The 20146-nt window shown below is 43.6% G+C and overlaps 1 protein-coding gene across 3 annotated transcripts; it reads left to right on the top strand.

The window, feature by feature from the left end:
- The first annotated feature begins 1220 nt into the window (after positions 1-1220).
- METTL21A (methyltransferase 21A, HSPA lysine) lies at positions 1221-7639 on the top strand. 3 transcript variants are annotated; one of them, XM_019492359.2, is made up of 4 exons: positions 1221-1304; positions 2773-2937; positions 4391-4502; positions 4892-5111. In XM_019492359.2, the coding sequence occupies exons 2-4, from the start codon at positions 2791-2793 to the stop codon at positions 4918-4920; spliced, it is 288 nt and encodes a 95-aa protein (XP_019347904.1). In that variant the 5' UTR covers positions 1221-1304; positions 2773-2790; the 3' UTR covers positions 4921-5111. The 3 variants fall into 3 exon arrangements, with proteins under 3 accessions (XP_019347904.1, XP_014449698.1, XP_019347903.1); XM_014594212.3 differs by lacking the exon at positions 4892-5111 and adding an exon at positions 6889-7639 and having other exon boundaries at positions 1222-1304; XM_019492358.2 differs by lacking the exons at positions 1221-1304; positions 4892-5111 and adding exons at positions 1343-1439; positions 6889-7639.
- Positions 7640-20146: the final 12507 nt, after the last annotated feature.

Raw genomic sequence — 20146 nt, 5'->3', positions numbered from 1 at the left:
CTGTGCCGCTAGGGTCCTCTTGGCAAATCATCAGTGTTGCCAGGTGTACAATAATTATCTTATTTGTACAATCATTTCAATCCTTGTATGATGTACAATCAATCATAGTAAAAGTGTTCAAAATATGCAATAATTTTTGAGGCAGTTAATTGATGCAGCATATGCAAAATGCAAGCCACTCTCAAAGAGTCTTCACCAACTTTTGGGTTACTGTCCTGTCAGTACTTCCTTATGACTGCCTGCCTCAAAATAAAGACATGCTTCAACTTTGAGGACCCAGTTCTCACTCATTCACTGGCAATTTATAGGGAGCAATATAGTCAATAAGAAGACTTATTTGCATCATTTTTAGGGGTGTAGGTTGTAGCCGTGTTGGTCTAAGGACATCGGCAGACAAGGTTCTTTGGGTAGATGTGATATCTTTTATCAGACCAACTCAAATAGTTGGAAAAAAATTCTTTGCAAGCTTACAAATAATTTTTTCCCAACTATTTTAGTCGTCAGTGAGCGAGTGAGAACTGGGTCATCACAATTGAAGCATTTCTTTATTCTGAGGCAAGTGGCCATAAGGAAGTACTGACAGTAAGGCCAAAAGTTGGTTAAGACTCTGCGAGTGGCTTGCATTTTGCATACGCTGCATCAATTAGCTGCCTCAAAAATGATTATTGGGCTTTTGCTCGTAGCCCGGCCGTCCAAGGACAAGGGCAGGCACGATTCCTTGAGTAGATGTGGTATCTTTTATTAGACTAACCGGACCGCAACGTTTGATACCTTCCACATTGCTGGATTTGTGCTCGTGGCCGTGTTGGTCTAGGACACAGGCAGGCAAGGTCTAATGAGAGATATTGCGTTGCCTCAAAGGCCCTTGTGTGTCAAAAACGATGGTGCATGTCGCAGGCTTTTATCGTAGCTGCAAGCTTGCCAAGAAGAATTTCTTTCCAACTATTTGAGTGGATCTAATACAAGAGAGCGGATTTCTTGTCGCGCCTAGTTATCTGCGCCACATCTCCGTGCGCCGGAGTTTTTCAGCACTTTTGTGCTTCCAGCGCGAGCATTTCACAGTTGCGACCCGGCAGCAGGAGGGCCCGGCTCGGGGGCGCTCAGGCAGCTTCCCAACGAGAAGGTTTCCCAGCCGGGGCAGCTGCAAGAGCCGGGCGCAGCGGGCAGGCCCAGGCCAAGCCAGCAGCAGTGGGGCTGAGCACCATCCCCCGCACGGCGCTGCTGCGTGTGTCCGGCGCGGTCCCTTTAAGGGGGCGGGGCGAAGGGGACGGGGCTCAGCGAGGCCTCCGCAGGCGCCGGAGCGCGTGAGTATTCCCCCCCACCCCCCTCCATCGGGGATCCCTTCTGCCCCCGGCGGGCGGGGGCGCTGCTGCCCCGTCCTTGGGGAGGATGCTCAGGGCGCGGGGAAACTGAGGCACAGGAGGGTGGCGCCGCCAAAGGTGCCAATAAAAGGGACCCCCCCCCCAGATCCTCCCCCAACACCCCCGTGGCGATCCAGGTGGGCGCTGGCCCCAGGGATGCCCCCTGCCCCTCCCCGCGGGCGGCGAAGGCGGAAAGCGTTGTGAAACCCACTGGAATGAAAGGCTGGCGGGGAGGGAGTGGGGTGGCTCGGCCCTCCCGGCCCCCAGGCCGAGGCCGAGGCCGTGCTGGCGGGCGCGGCAGGCGCCGGAGAGGTGACCCGCGTCGTGGCAGAACTTCCTTTCTCTGCACGGGTATTGCTCGCCCCAGCTGATTGCCTCCGCCCACCTCTGGCTGCACAAGCAGCCAATGCTAACCGGGCACGAGTGCCTGCTTGTCTCGCCGGGTGGCAGCTGGGGTGCCCCTTTTCACCGACTCCCCTTGGTCCTCTGCTAGCTCACCCAGCCCCCTCCCTGGTCTAGGCTCTTTGAGGTTTTTGGTCTCCTTTGATCTTAAGTTCAGCTTTGGGAGAAGTGATGCGTTTTAGCCAAAATGGAGCCATAGAGATGACTTCTCCCTCCGGCTGATAGCCCAGACACTTATCTCAACTCCTCTGAAGGCATATCTCTCTCAGCCGTTTTATCTGTATCTTTGGCCTAACTTTAAGAGCTGCTTTGATTTAACGGTATGGATTCACGCAGGCAGCAGTGCACAATTGAACAGAGGAACAGAAGGACAGTCTTTCATAATACTTGAAACATTTTCTCTGTACATCACATGGGCTATGGTACATTAAATCTGATGGTTGCTAAACTCAATTTACAGGCGGCTGAAAAGCCAATGACCCCTCACCTTACTCCAGTAAAGAGATGCTAAAGAACAATCTCATTTAAAATTTTCGTGCGTGCTACCCACTGACTGCTTATTCTGACAATAGTACTCTGCCTCCAGGGTCCTTTACTGCCTTACAAAGTAAGACAGTAGGACAGTTAGTTAAGATGGATTGCAAAGCAAAAACTCAGATTGAGTTAAGGTCAGATTTATACCCTAAATGCCCCCCATGAACTGTAATCTAAATGTTAATTATTATTAACTGGGGTTTATCTTTCTTAACATATTTTCCCCCTTGGAAATCCTCTAAGGACTTCTTGATTCATTGATGATATTCCAACTGGAATCCGTTTGGGTTAGGGTTTTGTGATCTGGGGGTTTGTGGTATCACTGTATGCATTTCAGCATCTTGGGAGCAGAGGCGGCATTTGGAATTTCCATCAAGTTAGTCAAACAAACAAAAATAAAAACTTTAAGGCAGAGGAGAACATGCACACGTTTGTCATTGAAGCTTCACATAGACTTGTTTTTTGTACTCCACAGGTCAGAGGGTATTATAAAATGGCTTTGATTCCCTATGATGAAAATGCTGTTTGGGGATTGCAGAAGTTGCATAAATCATCATCTACTTACCATTTTGCCAACCACACAATCAAAATCAAACAAAACTGGAAACAACTGGGTGTAGCAGCAGTAGTATGGGATGCGGTATGTAAGGCCAATATCTTTTTTGTTTAATTTATGGAGGGGAAGTGAAGCAAATGCACGTTTGGGGGTTCACTTTCTAACATTAGCAAAGCTTAACACAATTTTTCTTTTATGGACAAAGGGTTTCCTTAGTTGAAAAATGATTTGTTTTCTAAAACAAATCTTTTTGAGATACGCCGTTGGGATCATTAACGTTTCTTGTTTTACACAATTTCCTGCACTGTTTTTAATCAATATTTTAGTCCATTGTTTTCAGAATCAGATTGGGGTTTTTTTTTTAGAAATAGATGGTCGTTTCCATGGCTTGTTTTTTTTTTTTTTTTTAAAGCATACCAGAAATTGTTTTTTGGTAAGAAATGCATTTTTGGAAAAGTGAGAAATTTTGACAATATTTTAATTGATTATATACTGTAATAATTTGAGAAAAAAATGTAACAAACATTGAGAAAAAAATCGACCATTTTTTGATCCCTGCAAGCAAAACAAGGAGCTTTTGAAATTTTCAGGGTTTTTTTTACAATCCTCTCTTACCCACCTCCACACAGTTTTTTTTTTCAACTAACTCTAAACAATGGTATTTGGCATATACAAAGCACTTATTATTTTCAAGGCACTGTACAGCCACAGCACCATGATTAGGGGCGGAAGTAGTTCCATTTTACAAATAGGGAACTTGAAGCAGAAAGTTTTGTACGTCTTATCCATGACCAGAGACAGGTGGACTCGGTGGCAGAGCTTGTTCCTGGGTACTTCTGCTCTGCCCATTACTTTGTGTTTCTGTATCTGGTCATAAATAATGTTTAATTATTTGTATTAACTACCACATATATTTTAATACACTTGTCAGTTGTCCTAAGGCAAAAATCGAATGGTAAGAACATCCACTACAGAAAATTCAGCTGCATCCTAAGTGATGATTTGGGTTTGGAAGATTTTACTGTTGCTTATATTGGATGTAATCTATACTTGTCGAAATGCTCTCATCTCAGTACAGTCAACTGCTTCACTCTCACTCATATATTTTATGGAAGAGAGCATGCACCAAGATTAAATCTAAATCTTTTCAATAGTCATAAACATATTTATAAGGACTTAATCTACTTTTCAACAGTTCTGCCATTTTGCATTCATTTTAGGCTCCTCATTGCATGACCAGAACCCTGGCTTTTCCTCTCTTCATGCTACTGTTTTTTTTTGTTTTATATCATATGATGGTTTCTTTCTTTATGAAATCCAAGCCTTCACTTTAACTTGCTTTTTCTTCTCCTAAAGTGCAGGAGACAGTCCTCTGCTTCCTGTCAGGCTTTTTATAGAGTTGCTGGCAAAGAATAGCTGTATACTTGAGGTGCCTGATTGTCCATACCCTTCCTGAAACCTTCTCTACTGGTGTGTATCAGAAATACTACAGTTAAGAAGTCCCATTTTAAATTAATCATTGTGTTTCCTGGCTTAGGCTGTAGTCCTGTGTTCTTATCTGGAGACAGGAGCTATTGATCTCCGAGAGCGCTCAGTGATTGAACTAGGAGCAGGGACTGGATTACTGGGAATAGTGGCCACACTCTTGGGTAAGTTCTCTAAGAATTTGGTGCTGCAGCTAGATTCACACATTAGGCCACATGGTTGTTATGAAGGTTAACACAGAGGCTGTGTGACACTTACTGTGACACTTCCCCTCTGAGTCATCTTCCTTTCTTGTTAATCTTTGGAGCCTACTGCATCATTTATTGTGGGGATGGTGCCTCAGCAGGTTTGTTCATATCAGAATCCTCTTATGCTGACTAATTACCATGGTAGTTAGCTCAATGGTATTAAGTTCAGTAGCTATTCTCCCTCAAGGGAATAAATACTGTGCTTATGTCACTCAGATGTATTAATACACAGTACTGCCACAATGCTTCCCATGCATAGGTATCCCAGCATGTGTTGCATAAGCATGATTAATTCTGTTTTACAGGCAAGGAAATCAAGGTCCAGAGAGACTAAATAATGGACCCAAGGTCTGACAGTGAGTTGGTGGCAGAGCCAGGAACAGAACATAAGTGCTCTAACTCAGTCAGCTGTCCTGTGTGCTTTGCTCTGCTCTGCTCTGTTGCTTCCCCTATTAGTGGGGATGTGCATAATGAGCCCCTGCAGTTTTAAACCACCACTGGTATCAGTAATAAATCTGTATCTCAGCTTTGGGTTTGTTTTCTCTGTCTCCATCGCTCATCTCAACATTTATTTAGACACCCCCGATTTATCTCACATTAAAGGAATAAGATATGATGCTTCATGGTGTTTGAGCCACTACTTCAGAATTTATAGTACATTTGTGAATGCTCAGCCTCATTAGTATTAGTTTGATTTTCAGTTTAAAATAAATCTGCATTTGAGTGCTTTAAAGTTAGCTCCTTAATAACCAACATTAGCTGAGAAACTTCTGTGTTTTAATTATCTTCAATGCCTTGTCTGTGCATTAGCAATACTTCATATATTCCTCACCTGTCATACTCTTTTTTTTATTATTATTATTATTATTACTTGTGGCCTTCAAGTCAGATGCTACAAGTAGATCCATGCAGGTAGACTTGATTGAAGCTGTTGGTTGGGATTTTTTGGGGCTGCTGAAATCAGTAGTAAAACTCCTATGGACTTCACTGGGAGTATCAGAATCAAAGCAAATTAGGGTTGGAAGGAACCTCAGAAGATCATCTAGGTTCAGCCTCCTGGTCAAAGCAGGACCATCCCCAACTATATCACCCTGGCCAAAGCTTTTTCTACCCAGGTCTTAAAAATCTCTAGGGATAGAGATTCCACAACCTGTCTGGGTAACTTGTTTCAGTGCTTTACTACCCACCTAGTGAGACAGTTTTTTTCCCTAATATCCAACCTAAACTTCCCTTGCTGCAACTTGGGACCATTACTCCTTGTTCTGTCATTTGTCACCACTGAGAACAGTTTAGCTCCATCCTCTTTGGAACCACCCTTCACATAGTTGAAGGTGGTTATTAAAATCCTCCCTCAGTCTTCTCTAGACTAAATAACCCCATTTCCCTCAGCCTTTCACGAGTCACGTTCTCCAGCCCCCTAACCATTTTCAGGGTCTGGAGAACATGACTTGAGGTGAGGTGGAGTAGAGTTAGGCCAAAAAATAGTGCCAGTTCATACCAGCTAGGGATCTACTCTGCTGGGCAGAACTGACCTAATGATTGCACTGGAGTCAGCAGAGCTGTGACAATTTACACTGGCTGAGGATCTGAGTTAACTAGCACCTATACACTACTGTAGAAAGCGCATGCTGTTGTGTTGTGTCTAAACTTGTGTTACCAACTCTCACACAGATGTAAAGTCTCACTGAGCTGAACTCAAATTTACCTTTTGCACATTGCTATTTAAATACAAGTTAAGGCATAACTACATTCAAAAGTAGCCATACATTTTAATAACAGTTGAAGGAGCAAGTGGCAGGCTCCATTTAAAAGAGATTAAAAAAATGTGAACAAATATTTTAGGTAAAATAGCAGTCATTAACATGCTTTAAAAATAATATCTGTGGAGAAAGCTCTTCAGCTGTCCATCTGCTTTGCCTGGATCTCTGTTGCTAATTTGTGTAATCAAATACCACATCAAGGCAGAAATTGAATCTGAGAGGATTATTTTTGTAATAATCTCTAATTTATTCTGCCTGTAGCTGCCTGTTGGAAAGGCAGAAAGCAACTTTTTTTTTTTCTTTAAAGAATTGTTTTCTTAAAAAAAAGTTGATTTGAGTAAAGCTCTCTTAGCACTGGAATTAAGTTATTTCAAGTGTCTCTTTTTAAAATCAAGTAGCTCAGTTTGGTAAATTTTTAATTTTGTTTGGTAATATTTTTAATTCTTAGTGGGAACTGCTTGCTTTGCTTAAAATATACTCTGGAAGTCATATTGATGGATGTCAATTATTTTGTCTTGAGACATATGCTCTTTGTGTCATAGGTGCTCATGTCACCATCACAGACAGGGCAGCAGCCCTGGAATTTCTTGAGTCAAACATTCAGGCTAACTTACCCTCTGAACACCATCCAAGAGCTGTGGTAAAGGAACTGACTTGGGGAAGAAACTTGGAGAATTTCTCTCCAGGAAAATTTGACTTTATCTTGGGTGCAGACATCATTTATCTGGAAGAAACATTTGTGGATCTGCTTGAGACACTAGAGTATCTTTGCTCAGAACACACCATGATTCTGCTTTCATGCCGGATTCGTTATGAACGGGATCAGAATTTCCTGAAGATGCTGAAGGGACATTTCTCTGTACATGAGGTCCACTATGACACTAGTAAAGATGTACATATATTCAAAGCACAGAGAAGTTTTCATAAGGAAGACCTTTGACTGTATATAATTAGGATCAAACAGTAGCTGGTGTCTAGCTACCATTATTTCTATTTCTATTTGTACCAAAAAGCATAATTTTAAAAGTATCTAGCTAGCTTCATGTACCACAATGTACTTCCATCTATCTGCTGGCATACCTTATCATCTCTGTAGTCTGGGTAGCATACTTTCACACTTTTCACTGTTGTCAAAATTCAAAAAGGTCATTCTTAGAGCTGGTTTAAAATTTTTAACTGGAAAATTTTTCCAAGCAAAAATGAGTTGTAGTTGAAAACATTTTGCAGGAATAGCTTTGATTTTTTTGTTCATGTAACTTGTAGTACCTGTAAATTAAATAATGATTATTCTCAGGTTTGCTTTGCTTCTCTTTTTTTTCCTCCCCTTTTTTGAATGTTGAGGTGCTTCCTTGAACATTTTGGTTTTTTTCTCCTCTGCAGCTTTTCCAACTAGAAAGGAATGGACATATGACTAGCTCTCCCAAGCTGGCAGCTGCAGTAGTTGCTACTGCAGTACTTTCCTACTAGGTGTGAGAACTAGTTTGCACTGAGCAAACTCAGGAATAAAACTGACCGTTGGAATGCATGCAGGCATGGATGTGCATCCCCGCCCCACAACGTTTCACTTAGTAACTTTCCCATGTAAGGTTACTACATATTTTTCAAGGGGTACTTTCCAGTTTGCCTTGGAACTGAGCGACTCATTGGGCACATCTGCATGAGATGTTTACTGCAGAGCTGTCTAATTGACTCCAAAGTAAAGATCTCGGTGTCTACATGTGTGGCCCTATTGGGCAGCAGGCAACTAATAAACTTTGCAACAGGGAAGTACTTGTAAAAACAAATATTACCTTGCTGCAGAGTTTTTTACTCCGCAGTAACACGTGTAGATGCTGAGGCACCTGGCTGGGGCACAAGGGTGCTTCTGTGTGGGGGCTGACTACTGACTAGCCATGCACTGAGGTACCCTTGTGCCCCAGCCAGCCCCTTCACAGCATGCTGAGTTGGGCAGGAGCAGGCCTGGGCTGGCAAGCTGACCCCTGGGGCTCCCTGCCAGCTGGGGCTGCTCTGCCCTGGCTCAGTGTGCTGCGGTCCTGGGCACATGTTCAAATGTTGCATCTGGGAGCAATAAACTCTGGCATGTTAAACACTGGAATTTATTGCTGCACCTTAATTGCACATGTAGATATGCCCACTGTGTAGTTGGGCTGCATGTTGTGTGTCTGTTCCACTTTTACTGTATTAAATCAATTTACCACTGAGTAAGCATATCATGTCTACACCATTAACAGGTGCAGTTACAGGAAATTATTATTCTAACATGCAGAGGGCCAGGTCATCTTTGTCTTAAAGTGCTTACAGTCTAACACACTGATCTTGCAGACTCATGCCCATATTTAACTTTATGCATTTGTGAGTAGTTCCATTGCATTCAGTGGAATTACTCAGGCTGTGTGGAGTGAAGTACACATGCACAAGTCTTCGCAGTATTGGGATCTAAAAAACCCCCAAGTCATCAAGTTAACACAGAATTTCTTAGATTTCTTAGACATTAGGCCTGGAAGGGACCTCGTGAGATCATCGGGTCCAACCCTCTGCCCAAAGGTAAGGAAGGCAGCAGGGGTCAGATCACCACAGCAAGATAAACATTCCAGGTGTTTCTTAAAGATATCCAGAGTAGTATCTTTCTTAAAGATATCCATAGTAGGTGCTTGCACCACTTCTGAGGGAGTCTATTCTAGACCCTGGAGACGTGGACAGTAATTTTTTTTTCCTTATGTCCAGTCTAAAACAGTCTTCCAGCAGTTTCTGACCGTTAGATCTTGTCTTCCTTTGAGGTACTCTGGTGAACAGACCTTCTCTCAGTTCCTGGTGTGCACCCCTTATATACTTATAGGCTATCACCAAGTCACCCCTGAGCCTTTGCTTCTCCAGGCTGAAGAGTCCCATGTCCCTCAGCCTGTCCTCATAAGACCTGTTCTTTTGACCTCTAATCATGTGTGGCTCTCTGGACTCTCAAGCTTCTCCACATCCTTCCCAAAAGCCAGAGTTTTATTTGCTTTGCTAGCTGCAGCTTCGCATTGGTAGCACATGTTCATCTTGCGGTCAGTCATGACCTCCAAGTCTTTTCGGTTGTGGTGCTAGTGAGTGTAGCACTGCCAAGCCTTTAAGTATAATGTGGGTTTTTTCTCCTGAGGTGGAGCACCCTGCATTTCTCCATGTTGAATGTTATCAGGTTTTGATCCACCCACCTTGTGAGCCAAATTCAGGTCGGCCTGAATTGCCAGCCTATCTTTCAGAGTGACCATACTTCCCCATAATTTGGTGTCATCCTCAAACTTAATCAGTCCGCTTCTGACACCTGAATCCAGATCATTTATGAATACAGGCAGTCCTCAGACTTACGACACAACTGGTTCCTGAAAACTGTGTCTTAAGTTGAAAAGTTGCAACTCAGAACCAATTTTCTCATAAGAAATAATGTTATAAATGAGGGATAGGTTCCTGAACCTTATTTTCACCAAAAATACCCCAGAATTTTGTACTTTATCAATAACAGATGAGTAATATAGCTACATTAATGCATTTATATTTTAAGTAGCAATCATGTTGATTTGGAAGGACTTCTTTGAGGTAACTTTTCTGGACTTCTTGGAAGACTCTTGGTTGGACTTTGTGAAGGGTTCTTGGCTGGAGTCTTCTCAGGAGTCTTGGCTGCTTTCTTAAAGAAAGTGTCCAAGGAAGTTTAGACAGATGTTCTCCACGGAGATAGGTGACGCAGTGAACTTGTTCGCTGGCATGGTGTTGCATCAGATCAAGCGTTGTAAAGTCAAAACTGACATCATAAAGTTGAAACAGGGTGTTAATTTATAAATGTTATAAGTGTGAAACGTAACTCGAGATGCTGTAAGCCGAGGACTACCTGTATATTAAAGAGTATTGGTCCAAATACTGAGCTCTGAGGAACGCCAGTGGTCATCATGTGCCATGTTAATTCAGTTCCATTGACTATCACTCTCTGGATCCAACCACAGAGCCAGTTCCTGAGCCATCAGACCGTGAGGTTGTCAAGGCCGCAGTTCACCAATTTTACCATGAGGACACCATGGGAGACCAAGTCAAAAGCATTGTCTAAATATATTACATCAACCTCTTCTTCTTTGTCCAGGTGATCTGTCACCTGGTCATAGAAGGAAATGAGGTTGGTCAGGGAAGACTTACCTGCAACGGAGCCATGTTGGCTCTCTCTCGGAATGTTGCCTTCCGTTAGCCTGTTGTTGATCGGTTTTTTTGATGATTTTTTCCAAGATCTTTCCAGGGACTGAGGTCAACCTGACTGGCTTGTAGTTCCCTGGATCCTTCTCCTTTCCCTTCTTGAAGATAGGCACATTAGCTCTCTTCCAATCTTCAGGAACCTCGCCTGAGCTCCAGAGTTCTCAACTATCCTTGCCATTGGTCATGCTATGATGTCAGCCAACTCTTTTAGCACTCTTGGGTGCATACTGTCTGGGCCAGCTGACTTGTGGATGTCCAGCCTCTTAAGCTGTTCCCTCACAAGATCTTTGCTAGTTATAGGCATATTAGTCAATTGCCCATCAATAATGACAGGGGGGAGGGGGCAGAGACAGAGGCTAGTTTCCAGCCCCTGCCCCTGTCCCCCCACAATGCTTCAGGTCTGGACCTGCTCCCCTGTCCCTCCTTGAGTCTGGGCCTGTTCCCTCCTCCCTCCCTTTGGGTCCATTCTCCCCCTCCCCCCACTTTCAGGCACCTCTCCCCCCACCCCTGTGCTCTGGGACTGCCCACCCCACGTCCATCAGCCTTCCCTCCCCGCTCCCCTCCCTCCCTCCCAGCTGCTGGCAGGGCCCAGTGGCGGCGGCGGTGGGGCACCATCACCGTACCCCCCTCCCTCCCCCTCCATTTCTCTCCCTCCCTGCTGGCTTTTGTCAGGGCCTGACAGTCGTGGGATGATGGCAGTGCACTCCCCACCATCATGGTCCCATGCCCGGCCCCACCTCTGCTTCTCATCCTGTTGAGAGAGGGGGAGTGGGGCCACTCCCCTCACCACTTTGGGGCTGCTCCCCCCCCTTCCCCAGCTGTTGTTGGGGCACAGCAGCAGTGGGGCACTGCCACACCTCACCCTCTTCCTCTCCTTTCTCCCTCCCCATACCTGTCAGCTTGTGTTGGGAGCCAGCAGCTCCATATCCCCCCAGGTCTGGCCCCACCCCAACTTCTCGTCCAGTTGGGAGGGGGGGAAATGGGCCCCCTCCCCCCACTGCCTGAGGGGCTGGGGCAGGCCAACTGTGTTCCCCCCCACACCCTGCTCCATCCCCCCCGTGTCCCTGTCGTCATGGCGGTACTCCACCATGCCATCCCCTCTCCAAACGCTCTTGAAGCACTCTGATTGGTTGTTTCAGTCAGCCAATCAGAGTACGAATAAAGCGTTACTGACAGACAGACAGACTGAGGCTTTTATAATATTAGAACGATCACCCTTACCCTGGTAGTCCTGTATCCTGTCAGGCAGGGTGATCCCCTTAGGGATCCCCTTTAGGCTGGCGGAAAACCACTGCAAAGTAATCATTGAGGGGATTAGCTTTTTCCTGGTGTCAGTTGTCAGCTGCCCCATTTGGTTCAGCAAGGGTTCGATGGTGCCCTTGGTTTTTTTTGTCGACTTCCCACGTGTTTGAAGAACTTTTTATTGTTCTTGATTACCATATCCAGTTTGAGTTTGGTTTCAGCCTTGGCTTTTCTGGTCCACTCCTTACAGGTGTGGGGCAGTGCTGCATAATCCTTAGTGGTGGTTCCCAACTTCCATCCTTTATAAGCGTCTCTTTTCAGATTCAGGAGATCTATGAGTTCCCTATTGAGCCAAGTGGGTCTCCCAGTCCTTATCTACATTTCCTACAGGCTGGAATGGACTTCCCTTGTGCTTTTAGGATTATGTCCTTAAGGACTGAACACTCATTGTGGATGCTCCTCCCTGTCAGATCACAGTCTCAACAACCAACCTCCTGAGCTTGTGAAAGTCCACTTTCCTAAAGTCAAGGATTTCTGCATTGTTGACTGATTTGCCAGCTTTGTGATGGATAGTGAAAGTGATCAACTCATGATCACTGTCACCAAGATTCCCTTCAATCCTCAGGTCACTGACTAGATCATCTCCTTTGGCCAATCCAGAGGAACCTTGCTTCTTGTCGGCCCATAGATTTCTTGAGCCAATGAATGGAGAGCCAATCTAGAGCCAATCTAGAGCTTGTCAATGCAAGCAAGGAAGCTTCGCGACCGATCACATTTGGCTGCATGCTCTTCCCATGAGATGTCAAGGTAGTTGAAGTCACGCATGATGACCATGCACAGAGAGCATGCAGCCGCTGCCAGTTCCCTAGCGAATTTGCAGTCAAGCTCTTCCTCCTGGTTAGGAAGTCTGTAACAGACTCCTACAGTTACATCCCCCCTTCACTGTGTTCTCCCTGTATTCTAACCCAGAGGGTCTCATGTCACCCTCCTTGAGTGACAATTTCTGTTTGTAGGGAAGTGTACTGCTCCTTCACAATTTAATTGGAAAGAAATGGTGGGAGAGGGGGAGAACCAAACAGGAAATAGAAAGGTGACAAAGAAAAAAAAAGGAGAAAGGTGAGAAACCAAAAGTATTCAAATATGTAACTAGGAACAGCTGTTATTTGTGAAACAAAAGGTACACAAATGGTTTATAATGGTGGTGCACACACTATGGCTTGCGGGCTGGATCTAGTATGTAAATTGACCAGATCCAGCAAAAGGGATCAGCAGCAAGCAGCTTGGCCCCATATGCCTCTTCTGCTCTATGTTGCTGACCTCCCTTCACCCCCTGCAACCTTCCCTGCTCTCTCCTTCCCTAGGGCAGGTGCTGCTTACCCACAGGTATGCTTATCTCCCTCCCCACCCTTCCCTCAGTCTGACATTGGCAGCCACCTCGCTCTCCCCTCTCTGTTCCTCCCTACCAGAGGGGAATCAGGGTGCAGCTAGGTCACAAGCACTGGGCCCAGTCCTCTAAAACAATGTTTCTCAACCCATATGTTGCAACAATATTCAAAAGTGTCACGAACCAACTTTAAAAGTGGATTCTCCTTTAAAGGATTAAAACATGGGAAACTGGCTTTTCCCTTGTGAGCTGGCAGAGTTGTGCACCACACACTGGAGGCCTGCATCCTGGGCATGAGGGACAGGTTGGGAGTGAGGGGCACTGGGTTGGGACCCGCCACTGATGTTTACAAATGCATCCTAGTACAAAAAAGGTTGAGAAATGCTGCTCCAAAGGTTGAGCTCCACTAGTTTATAAGATTAGTATTACTTGCCTTAATTGAAAGTCTTTCTTTTGCTGGAGTTCAAGATAGGATTTTAAATGCATGTTCATCTTTAAGGAGGTGGGTAAGTCGACTTAACCATATGCTTTATGTTTTCCTGGGTCAAAAATCAGTCGGGACCACATTTCTTAGCACCAGGGATTCCATGTCAGTCCTGTTAGTTAAAAGTTCCCATGAAGTGCTGGAGAAGAAATCATCCTGTAGGCACTTTTCTGTGGCTCTGTTCTTTGGTGTATTGGTGCAGTTACCTCAACAGGCCACATGATGCCACTAAAGTTGTAAACACATAGTTTAAAGACAACTAGCATCCAGAAAACAAGGGTTAATTCCAGTTGGAAGAAGGGGAAACTTTTATCAAAGAATATCCTCTGAACTAAATCCGTAACTTAACACAAAATGCAATTTATTCTATAAATAAATGTTTGCATCAGCTAAATAGAGTTAGGAAAATTATAGAACAAACAATAATAATAATGGCTCTGGGCCATCTTGTCAAGCCTAGCTTTCAGTTAGCTCCCCCTCGGCCCCATTCTTGTTGCCTTCCATCCTTACTCTTCTTGCACTTATGGCCTTTGGTTACCGTACATTTAATCTTTCTTTTAGGGCTCTATCTGCAGAGTTAAGTGACTAACTCTAGGCTGGGACTTAAAACCTTGAATCTTCTGAAGTTAGGTACTGGCAGGTGAGTGCTGTCTCACGAACAGCTGAGAAGGGAATGCTACCCCCCTCCATTTTGGCTAGAACACTCATTTGGTATACACACATTGTAAACGCACTCAGATACCCAGGTTCAATTCTCTCCTCCTTTGATTTATTTTTAAGCTCATGTCTCCCAGCTCCTAGAATACCATAATGAGGGTACAGTGGCTGGTTGGGGCTTGGTGAGTCTCTTGTGTTAAAACTTTTCCACTTTACCTGAATAATTAAATATTAATTGCACTAAGAATTTGAATTGACTCTCCAACTTCCCAGCTCAGCATCCTGACCACTGGTCCCTTCTCTCATCCAATAAATATTTAATATGACCTGTAACAGCTTCAGTAGCAGAGGTGGTGATAGATCAACTCTAATACTTCATAGGTTCATATAACCAGGCACTCTCCTAGGAGATGGGAGAGCTGGGTTCAAATCCAATCAAGCAGAGGAGACTTGATTTCAAATCTCCAACCTCCCCAGCAAGTACTCTAACCACCAACAGCACCTCTCTTCCTTGGCTTTGAGTGAATTGGACTGAGCCCATCAGGTAAACTGGGGCAGTGCCTACTTTGCGTATCCCACTGATCAAAACCTGGGTGGTCCTGCACATGGCCAGCAGCAGGAGTTTAGGCTCATGTAGGGGGAAGGCAGGGATTTACAGGATCTGCATTTTGGAACTTAGTTCCTATGTCCCCCTTAGTAAAAACTAATTCTCTGGTCCAGTTAAACACAGGTGAAAAACTGATCTGGCAGGAACAACTTAGAGAGTAGTGAACAAGTACCCTGGTCACGTGTGTACAGTTCTGCTGCACCCAACTTGCTTCCTGCTAGGATGCAACAGGTCTTTTCATAAGGGGCCTGATTCTCCATTTCCTTTCAGCTTGTGCAGTCATTTCCATGACAAAGGGAACATAAAATGCTATCTTTTTGATCTGGCAGCACCACTTGCTTTATACTGATCTGCACACAGTGCAAGAAAATAAAGGATCAAGCCCCAGAAATTGAATTACTGCCAATAGAAGATGCAGCTGATCGGTGTTTAAACTCCTGAGGGCACTGGTGGATCTAGTATGAACAGCATCAGAACTGCCATCCTGTCTTATTTACCTTTTACTCACAAAAGAAAGAGGACAAATTGGCCACCCTGGTCTCATTTGGCTAAGTTTAGCTTGGCTGGTTGTGTGTCAGCATACTGCACTTTGGGGAAGAGTACAGATGGCTTACATATACACTATCCTTTTAAGTACAACTTGGGCTCAGCTGCTTTTCAGCACTTATTAGAAAGACCCTAATACAGAAGGCAACTTTCATCATCAGCCTTGGGGAAGACATATCATCACTCAGTTCCCCCAGGATTTTAAAGTAGGGCTAAGATCAGATACATGCCCTTGGGGAAAGGAAATGATTCAAAACCACATAGGAAGCTTCTCTCCTCCTGACATCAAAATAAGTTTCCCAGGAGAAGCGGGGGCAGTATATTGGCGTCATCACCAGTACAGACTACTCTTGACACACAGTGTATGAACATGTATTCAGCTTGCCATCTGTTGGTTGAGAAGAGATTATGTTGTAGAGCTCCTCATGCTGCCGTGCCTAGTCTTATTACTTACTCTTTCTTTTTTTCCTCTCCTGCTTGGATGTACGCTTTGAACTTACTTAGGTACCATCCCTGCAGGAAGTTTACGAGGAGGTTATTGTGGTTGAATTCCCTCATATTTAAATTGAATGAGCAAGGTGATAGAAGCCATTAAGAACATTCATCTGTGCAGGTATTTTTCTTTACTTTTCAAATCTTCCTTCTGACCAGAAGGAAATTAAAAAGGAACAGTAACACTGACTAAAAATTAAACAACCATAGATTCATACATACCTCATTTTTCTAAATCTTTGTTATAAAATAATCACTCTCAGACAGACAAATCTGAAGTTCAGTTTCCTCAAATTATTTTTCTTAAATGATAGTATTCTAGCCTGGCTTTATTGTTTCTGATGCATAGAAAAGTAACTACTTTGTAAGGAAACAATTCCCCAAATTTGAAGGGTTTTTTTTTTCTTCTTCTTCTTCAATTGTCCCCCTATTACTCCCAAATAATTGTACAAATCTCCAACAAACCTACAGCCAGTTATGGCTTGTGACTGGAACACTAGTACTTAAAGTATACAGGCAGTGCTACCAAAAATGATCTGCATGAAATTGAAGCCTCTCTCAGATATATTCCTTAAGTATGTAATCAGTTGCAGCTGCTGATGTCAGTTACAAGGTATTTTGTCTGGTTTTTGTTAGCCTTGCTGATCCCTCAGAGCTTAAAGGGTAGCAGTGGATTCCATTTCCTCTTGTACATCATCACCACCATGATTACTTTCAACGTCAGTGGTTCTCAACCTTTTTAGATTCAAGCCACCCCTGGGAAAACGCCAGCTCTGCGCTTTCACATTTTTCTTAATTATGGAAAGATAATAGAATGATTCTTCTGTTGCAAAGAAATCAGAAAGATCATAACAGATCAGAATGTATTGGACACTATGGGCTACTCTATGCAAGCAGATTAATCGAGTTTGTTGAAGCACGGAAATAAACATGCTCCAGCGGACTCTAGCATCACATGAAAAATGGCAGCCAGGCACTTTCAACTAAAGCTTGTTCGATGAACTTTAGTTCAAAGTGCCATGCTGCCTTTTTTTCATCAAGGGGGACACCGATACATGTGACGTGTGGGTATTTTTAATTAGCGTAACTCACTAATTAAAACACACCCCACACCTCCCAGAGCATGTGTAAAAATTCCCTAAGGATTCCTATTTGAAATCTTTGGGTTTACACCTTGTGAATCATGTGTTGGTGTTTGTACACCTAACAATACTAATATTGTGCGGCACCCTTAAAAGGCAACCTGGTTTGAGAATCACTGCTCTAAGACAGGGGTGGGCAAAAAGCCTGCAGGCCAGATTAGGCCCGTAGCAGGTTCCTCAGTCCCACTTGGCCCATGGTATGTCCTGCCATCCCTGGGCACACAACAGGGCTGGGCCAGCTCTGCAGCTGGAGTGCATTTCTAGGTGGTGGTTGCTTCTTCCAGCTGCCACTGCACTGGCCCTAGCCCCATTGTACTGGCAGGGATCCATATGCACCCCCCTAACCCTGGCCCACCCTGCGCCTGTTCCCGACTCACCCTGGCCAGAGTGGACCAGTTGGAACCTGTGTGTGCAGCTCCAACCCTGGCCCACCCCTGCTGCGGACTCAACCACCCATGCTGAGTAACAGCAGCAGTGACGTTGGCTAGGCAGGAGCTGCTGCTAGGCATGAGGGAAAAGTGCTTGCCTCTCTCTGACCGAGCACAGGCTCCAGGCAGCTGCAGCAAGAAAAGCCCAGCAGCAGGGAGAGAGAGGGCAGACATGTATGCCCCATTCTTAGCAGCAGCTTCTGCTCAGCCACTGCTGCTGCTCAGTGTGGGTGGATGAGTCCAGAGCAGGTGCAGGGTGGGCTGTGGTCAGGGCTGTGTGTGCAGGTTCCAGCTGGTCTGGAGCAGGGTCAGGGCTGGGGCTGTGCTTTCAGCTGCTGCTGGGCACTGGTGGTAGTAGTGGAGAGAAGCCACAGAGCATGTGGGCTCTGGGCTGGTGGGGGGAAAGTGTTGGGGTGTTGACCGGGCCGTGACAGCTCCCCAGAACTGCCTATGTGGCTTGCTGCCCCTGTTCTAAGGTCTGGCCCATTACACTTGAAGCACTTCAAAGCAACATTATATATATATATAGGTGTCCCTGACAACAATTTGTTCCAAACCACCTTTAATTAAATGATGATTTACAAGAGAAGATAGACACGATTTGCAGATCCCAGGTTGAACATAACAAAAATCCTACCCCCAGTTCTATACTGAATATCTTTTGATCTGGATACCACTAAAAAATTACAGAAATGCAGTTCTACATAGAGAGGCTGTTAAGAAAACTGTTTTTGCTTTTTAAATTAAATAATATAGCATTGAGTTGCAACAGCAAAGAGTGATCAGCCAAAAAAAAAAGCATGAGTGAACACAGATACCATAAAAGTCTCCTGAAGGAACAATAGCCATGGTCTTGGCCTTGCTTGGAGCTTCGGGAGTGTTGGTAGAGGAAAAAAAGAAACCACAAAGGTAACCTGCTGAAGTACAAAAGTTGTAAATAAAAGTAAGTACCAAGGTAAAGCAGATAAAAGTTAATGCATACTTAAGAATAATTTTTTAAAGCAATCAATCCTATTTAGCAGTTAACACTTTTAAGAGGAAAAGAGAGAAAACAGGCATGTGTCCATTTAATTTTATTACATTTCTATTTTAAAAGCTTTGGATGTTTTGACATTAAAGTTAGGCATGAAAAAAGACCCCACATTTTCATCTTTCAGATGTAAATAAAACCAAGGAGAAAGTGGACAAGAACAATTTTTCTTTTCCCCAGAGTTGGCTTGATATCGATAGTTTGGCTCTTACTGTACCCTCACTGATGAGATGATGAATTGTAGTTAAAAAAAAAGAAGTGTTTCATTAGAAAATTGCTAGTTACTGAAAACCACAGCCACAGACATATGTTCCAGAGATTAAGCAGGCCTTATGAAGTCTTGGGGCTACTACTGAAAATTTAAGCAAGCCATTCAATAAAAAAAAGAGCAAACAACTGAAATGGTAATAAGATTAAGATGACATTTAATAAACTTTTAACAGTAAGTGCCAAATCCAGCTCTTTGCCAAATGCAGTTGGCTGGTTTAATCAAATAATGTGTCTGAAACTGAAGGGCAGTATTTGGCCTTATCACAGGAAAATGCAGCTTGTATATTATGGGGTTTTTTTGGTCACACAAAGAAGCCATTCTAGTCAGAAGAACAGCTGCAAATACCTGCAACACAGGGGTAAAACTTTTAATATTTTAATTAGCAAAAAAATTATATGACATGTACAATCTACCAAATATGCAAAAGTATAAATTAAATGACCCATTGTTGGCTTAGCAGTTGCCACTGCTGACTTCATACACTACATCATTACCCAGTTTCTTTCAAATGAATTTCAAGCCATCTTTCGCTTCAATACTCACTAAATAACTGCTTGTCTTTCTCTCTGAAGGAACGATGGATTTTCTGAAGAACTACATGTACCATTATGAAAATATGTAGTCGCTGAAAACTTAAAAGATCTTACCCATAAAGAGGAGATGATGAAGACCATAGTGCTCTCTATTGACTTTAATGGAAAGGTACCTGTTTACATAGATGCTAACTTCGTCTAGTGGCTTTTATACCTATAGTCTGAACTAACTTTGTAGACTAAACAATCCAGTTATGCACAATCACAGCACCTCACTGTATTTATTCTGATGTTTAGTTTGGATGCTAGGTGAGAAAAATAGTACAGAGCTTACGGAGATTGTTAATAAACTGATAAGTAGCACAAACTTAAAAATAATTAATGGAAACTCTTTTATGTACAACATAATCTATTCAGCGCATCAGATTCTGCTGCCAGAGTAAAATAGAGATAAAACAACAGAGGATTGAAAATAAAACAAAAAATCCAAATTTTGAAGGAATAAGAATTGCTGTGCTTCATGGCATAAGCTAATCTCCCATTAATTTCATTTAGTAAATTAAAGTTAAAATAAATTTCCCAATGGGAAGTTTATCTCATAATCATTTACAGCAGGCTACGACTGAGGGAGACAGGATATTGGACTTGATAGACCAAAATTTTGATTAAATACAGATATTTATTCTGTATTCTATGTTTCTACCTACCTGCCCTGTAGCTTTTGCTCCTATAGTTTAATGGAACAGCCATCCTCAAAAAAGAGACTCTG

The sequence above is a fragment of the Alligator mississippiensis genome, chromosome 4 (assembly GCF_030867095.1).
Source record: "Alligator mississippiensis isolate rAllMis1 chromosome 4, rAllMis1, whole genome shotgun sequence".
Lineage (NCBI taxonomy): Eukaryota > Metazoa > Chordata > Crocodylia > Alligatoridae > Alligator > Alligator mississippiensis.
This window is presented reverse-complemented; position numbering and strand designations above follow the sequence as displayed.

What these genes read in the sequence shown, in the direction of transcription:
- METTL21A (XM_014594212.3), top strand. Translation starts at nt 2,791, where the DNA reads ATGGCTTTGATTCCCTATGATGAAAATGCTGTTTGGGGATTGCAGAAG. An exon ending in CAGCAGTAGTATGGGATGCG is followed by an intron (nt 2,938 to 4,390) that starts GTATGTAAGGCC and finishes TTCCTGGCTTAG; the next exon opens with GCTGTAGTCCTGTGTTCTTA. An exon ending in AATAGTGGCCACACTCTTGG is followed by an intron (nt 4,503 to 6,888) that starts GTAAGTTCTCTA and finishes TTTGTGTCATAG; the next exon opens with GTGCTCATGTCACCATCACA.